We start from the raw sequence: 5,834 nt of genomic DNA, 5'->3' as shown, positions 1-5,834 counted from the left end.
AAAATTTTCAGTTTTACCCAAATTGCAATTGTCTTGGGGAAATGCTTTGTAGGCACTAGGGAGAATTGTGAATAGGTTTAACTTATACTAGATAAGCACAGTTCTTTTACGAGTATTAACAGTAAAACTGTTCTGTGGTCATGTTTATTTCTTGTCCTCAGGTGAATGTTTGAGGTGCATGTTCTGGAATAATCTTGGTTGCATCCATTTTGCCATGAGCAAGCACAATTTGGGGATTTTCTACTTTAAAAAGGCTCTGCAGGAGAATGACAGTGTCTGCGCACCGCTCAGCGTGGGCAGCACCGACCCAGGTGCGTGCAGTGCTGGGGCAGTCTGTGTTTCACTGCCTGAGGGAAGGGTGACTGGTCAGAAGGCATGTCCTATATACCTACATATAGTCCACACTGGCCAACAGGTTTGGTCGGGGGGGGGGTGTCTCAGTAGATAGCACTGCTTTGAGTAGCAAGGTGTTAGGTAAAACTCAAATTCTGTGACTCTACCAAGCTAGTGTTTATGACAGCTTCTTTTCAGAGTTCCGTGTGTGATACACTTGGTAGCATTTGACAGCCTTTAAGGAAATTCCTAAAGTCCATTCCTTTAATATTTGTTTTATGTGAGTTCTTGAGCTGAGATACTTAACATCATATAATTACTTAGCTATTTCCATTTAAAGCATTTAATTGATGATATTCTTATCCAGACTCGAAAGCAGTCTTCTCTAAGGACTGTGAAACGTATGCCTGCGTGTGCCATACTCATTGTAGATGTGCTACCTTGATCTGTATTTCCATAGGAAAGTGTCTATGCCAAGCTGAAGAAAAGCAAGTTTTTCCTATAGTCTCTCAAACTGTGGGCAAGGTGGTGCTAGGCGTGACTGGTCCCAACTCTGCCCTCCCCTTTCTGGAGCTCGTGGCTCGAGGAGCTGGGAAATGCAGGCTCCTGTGGCTCTGCCAGCACAGCAGACCTCTGCAGTCGGTTTGTGGGGTAGGTGTGGAGACTGTGGCTGAGAGCTAATGTGTTTTAAATCAGGGTTAGGTAGTAGAAAGGGTAGCCTCAAAGGACATTATGGAATAATTATTGTCACTTACTTTCAGTCTTAGGCTAAATTCTCATCCAATTTTTATCACTAGGTAAAAAATTTTCTGGGAGACCTATGTGTACATTACTAACCAACAAGCGGTATGAGTTATTGTATAACTGTGGGATCCAGCTGCTTCACATTGGAAGACCTCTCGCTGCCTTCGAGTGTCTGATTGAGGCCGTGCAAGTTTATCATGCAAATCCTCGCCTCTGGCTGCGACTGGCTGAATGCTGCATTGCTGCCAATAAGGGGGTGAGTGCCCCTTGACTTTGAGCAACGCCCCCACCCCACTTATTACATGAAAAGCACAGAAGACCTAAGAAAGGGCGCATCCCCTTCACGACCCTTCATGAATTTACTGTAAAGATAGCTTCCACTGTTCCTTAACATTTGAGACAGAAAACTTCACTTCAGACATTCATCCATTACCATTTAGGTTCTCAGTAAGTAGGGTACCCTGTCTCGGCACTTACATTAGAGTGAAGCCGATAAGAAGACCAGATCTTCTGGGACCTGGGTCTGTGAGGGGAAGGGCCAGGACGTCTGCTGGTGTGAGAACAGGGTTGCACCAGGCCGCTAGAGAAGGACTGGCGATCGCATGGTGTGCATATGGAAAGAACAGCATTAAGCTCCGTGTCCTTCCACGCCTGGGCTCTTCAGTTGATGGAGAGGTCGCCGGGCTATTCCTCTAATGCAGCGGTTCCCAACCTTCCTAATGCCGTGACCCTTTCATAGGGTTCCTCATGTGGCGGTGACCCCCCAGCCATAAAACTATTTTCATTGCTACTTCAGAACTATCATTTTGCTACTGTGGTTAATCAGGTGACCCCTGTGAAAGGGTCGTTCAACCCCCCAAAGGGGTCGCGACCCACAGGTTGAGAACCGCTGTCTAACAGGTCTGTCCGCAAGGCTCTGAGAAACAGGCCAGATTGCATCAGGGTCCATGCTTAGATGCTCTGCAAAGGGCAGTGAAGGGTGCCCTTTGATTCTCAAATGGAGGGTCAGCGAGAGGGATGGAAAAGTCGGGTTGTATCAGAATTACCATATGCCCTCTCACCCCACATCCCGCCCACTCCCCCCTTGCTTTACTCTTCGGGGCGTGGGGTCTGGGGAGCTCATATGCTGAGGTTGCGACTGATGTGCCTTCTGGAAGTGATCGAAAATGCTGACCCTCCCTCCTAATGGCCGAGCACACTTCCTGAGAAGCAGCCACAGGAACCCTACGGAAAGTAGACCCTGTGTAAGGTGCACACCTGTCAGAGCAGGCAAACGCGAGTAATTCAGTGAGCGGAGGAGAGCTGAAACGCTCAGGACGGCCTTATTTTTTGGCTCTTCGAGTTTTCTCCTCTGACAGTACAGTCTTCGCACTTGTATGTTGTGCAGTCTTCGCACTTCTCGCTTGTACTAGTGAGAGACATTTGAGATTTCCTTCTCTGCCATGCTTCCACCTTCCATGCCTTTGGTGAGTTCTACTGTGGTTTCTGTAGTAGAGACAGGAAAGTGGTAAATGCAGCTGCCTAGGGGTTAAGATTTGAGTCCAGCACTGGGGGGAGGGATGGGGCTGTCTTTGAAAGCCTTTAATGATTTATCAAGTTATAGTTTGCCTTCTAAAAGCCAAATGTCTTTTTTTTAAACTATAAATTGGAAAAGGGATTTATTTATTTATGAACCATTTTATTGGGGGCTCGTACAAGTCTTATCACAATCCATACATACATACATTGTGTCAAGCACATTTGTTGCCATCATCATTGTCAAAACATTTGCTTTCTACTTGAGCCCTTAATATCAGCTCCTTATTTTTCCTCCCCCCGCCCTCATGAACCCTTCATAATTCATAAATCATTATTATTATTTTGTAAAGACAAATGTCTTACTGAATAAATTTAGAATGTACTGATCATGAGCAATTCTAGGCAGAATTGTATTGAAAGAAAAGGAAACTCTAGCGATTGCTTCTTCGCTGCCGTCCTTTCATGAATTTCGGTGTTGGGGATCTTTGTAGTTACTGGCCAGTTACTTTTCCCTGCGAGTAGAGAAACACATTGAAATAAAACCATCGCCATGGAGGTGATTCCAGCTCACATCGACCCTCTGGGACCAAGTGTGTTCCTTAGCATATCCCCACTTTTCTTGTAGAAAATTCTAAATTTGGACCAACAACCAAAAAACCAGTGATGATGACTTTTGGTCACCAAAGTTGGGTTGGTACGTAAGAGAACACGTACAATCTGCACTATTAATAGAAAAGAAAAAAAGAACAAAAACTAACGGCCCTTGAGTGTTCTGACTCCTAGTGACTCTACAGGACAGAGGAGAATGGCCCCTGTGGCACTCCAGAGGCTGTATATGTTTATGAGAGTAGAAAACCATCTTTCTCCCAAGGAGGGCCTGGTAGTTTTGAACTGCTGACCTTGTTGTTAGTAGCCCATCTCATAACCCAATACGCCACCAGGTCCCCTTGTTAATAAAATAAAGTTGCCACAAATAATTTATTTCTGGCTGTACTTTTCCTCATGACAAGAATTTGAGGTAGCCTAAATATTAGTAAAGTGAACAAAACATGATGACGCTGTCAGGTATTAAATTGTTAACCACAAAATCAGAGATTCAAACCCACCAGCTACCCCTTAGGAGAAAGATGGGGCTGTCTTTTCTTAGACTGAATCATAGTGCATTTGGGTTTTTGTTTTGTTTTGCTTTCAGGATGAGGCGACTACCACCAAGGTATTATAAAATAATGACTATTTCAATTAGACGTCCTTCCACACTGAAACTAATGTGACGTACTTTCTGGCTATTGGTATGTTAGTAAAGGTCTAGTTTTTTGTTGTGGGCTTTTTAGTTCCTTTCCATCAGGGCCAGTTTGCTTCAACTCAAAATGAGTTCTGATCAGAGTTTTGTTATAGTTTTTAAGCATTGTAATGAATACACAAAGGTGTTTTTGTGGTATTAAAATTCATACATGGAAAGCAACTGTAATAAGATAACATTAGAGGGCAGTAAGTAATAGTGCAGAGACATTTATGTTAGGGAAAGACTGACTGCCACAGGGCTGAGTTCAGTTCTGTAGGTCTGGATTGCAAGTCTCTAGCTGGTTCCTCAATGCAAGAGTGAGTCAAGAAATCTCGCTATTGAGTGTTGCAGTTCATACATGCCCAGGCTCACTCTCGACAAAGGAAATGTGTACATGTCTCTGCCATCAGTGGATGCTGCAAATGAGTTCTCAGTAATGCCCTTGTCTTAGACTCACTGGGGAGGGCCTTCCAAAGAAGATCTAGTCAAAACAGTGGTTTGGTGAGATGGGGGCTTGGCCTATTCGGATCAAGGCAGAAAAGTCAGCACAGGTTATAGCAACTATTTGGGAGACAGGTACTCCAAAGAGATCATCTTGATTACCTCAGAAAAGGTAGGACAATCATATAGACATTTCTAGAAAATTGAAATCTGTTGGTGGGGAAGGAGAAAAAGGCCTGGAAAGTTGCATTGAGGAATTTTTTGAAAGCCATGAACCTGCTTCTTCAGTGATAGCAAGGCTTGTCCTCTAAGGATTTCACTGGAAGCCTTACACCCCCATCCCTGATCATGGTCCTTGGGACTTCTCTTTGCTCCCACGCCTCAACACGATTTGAGTCCCTCAAGGAGGCCAGCTGTAATTTAACATGCTAGGAATTGAAGAGGGCAGGATTCTTTGGGGAAGGGTTAGAAGGATGGAATCGCCGCCTTCTGGAATATTTGTACCTGCTAGATGGAGGGTATGTGGAAAAACAACTGCTCCACATTTTGTTATTTTAATGATTACAGGCTTTTTCCATTTCCTAGATGGCAAGAATTGTGCTCGTGTATTTCCTAACATAGGTCTCTTGTTAGAGTTTATGTGTTGTTAACATTTCGGTAATTTTAGTCCAGGAGGAAGCTATGTATTTCAGGAAGAGGAGCTACATGTGGGTGACACTGTTGCTTTGCTTACTGACCTCAGAGGGCCTGGGTGCACATTGCAGAAGTACTGTAAATGAATGTTCCCGTCATTCTTGAATTATTTTTTCCCCATAGAATTCGCTCACATCGCATTATAACAAAGTATAACATATATCACATACTTTCAACCCATGCATTCTTTCCTGTGATATACATACTTGGGAGCTTCAAAAAGTTCATGGAGAAACAGAATGAAAAGATAATGGAATTTTTCCACCAACTTTTTGAATCTTCATCATATCCTTGTTCCTAAAAATTCATCCATGAAAAAAAAAAAATTCACCCATGTTGATGGACCATAGAGAACTTCCTTATACTTAGAGTAACTGCTAAAAGTCTTCTAAGACTGTCTTTCAGTTCCCTTAAATTTATTGGAAATTATTTTTACTTTATAGACTTCTGAACAAGAAACTAAAGGTCTTCCTAGCAAAAAAGGAATTGTACAGTCTATTGTTGGTCAAGGCTATCATCGGAAGATAGTTCTGGCATCACAGTCCATCCAGAATACTGTATATAAGTAAGTATTTTGCTAAGAGAAATCGTGTTTCTGTTTAATGCTATTCCATACGATGTTTCCCTTTCATTGTAATTTGAGTAACAATGTGCAGAGCAAATTGAGTACCATTCAATAATTCATACACAGTCCCCACCATGTAACAGCTCTCCTCCCCACTCTCTCCCTAGTTGACCACTGCCATTCGTACTTCGTTCCTGACTCTCAGCCTTCTGATCTTTAGTTCTGGGCAAGTGTTGCCCTCTTACTCCTACAATATTT

The 5,834-nt window shown here is 43.1% G+C and overlaps 1 protein-coding gene across 1 annotated transcript in view; it reads left to right on the top strand.

The window, feature by feature from the left end:
* CNOT10 (CCR4-NOT transcription complex subunit 10) overlaps positions 1 to 5,834 on the top strand; it is a 78,173-nt gene that overhangs the window by 32,541 nt on the left and 39,798 nt on the right. Inside the window, exons 9-11 of the mRNA XM_045297678.1 lie at positions 162 to 311; positions 1,131 to 1,333; positions 5,455 to 5,576. Coding sequence (XP_045153613.1) covers positions 162 to 311; positions 1,131 to 1,333; positions 5,455 to 5,576 — 475 coding nt within the window. The remainder of the gene's footprint in view (positions 1 to 161; positions 312 to 1,130; positions 1,334 to 5,454; positions 5,577 to 5,834) is intronic.

Source organism: Echinops telfairi, unplaced genomic scaffold (assembly GCF_000313985.2).
Source record: "Echinops telfairi isolate 266 unplaced genomic scaffold, ASM31398v2 ScPeMD7_7420;HRSCAF=8458, whole genome shotgun sequence".
NCBI classification, from domain to species: Eukaryota; Metazoa; Chordata; class Mammalia; order Afrosoricida; family Tenrecidae; genus Echinops; species Echinops telfairi.
The sequence above is the reverse complement of the archived record's forward strand: the minus strand, read 5'-3'. Positions and strand labels throughout refer to the sequence as shown.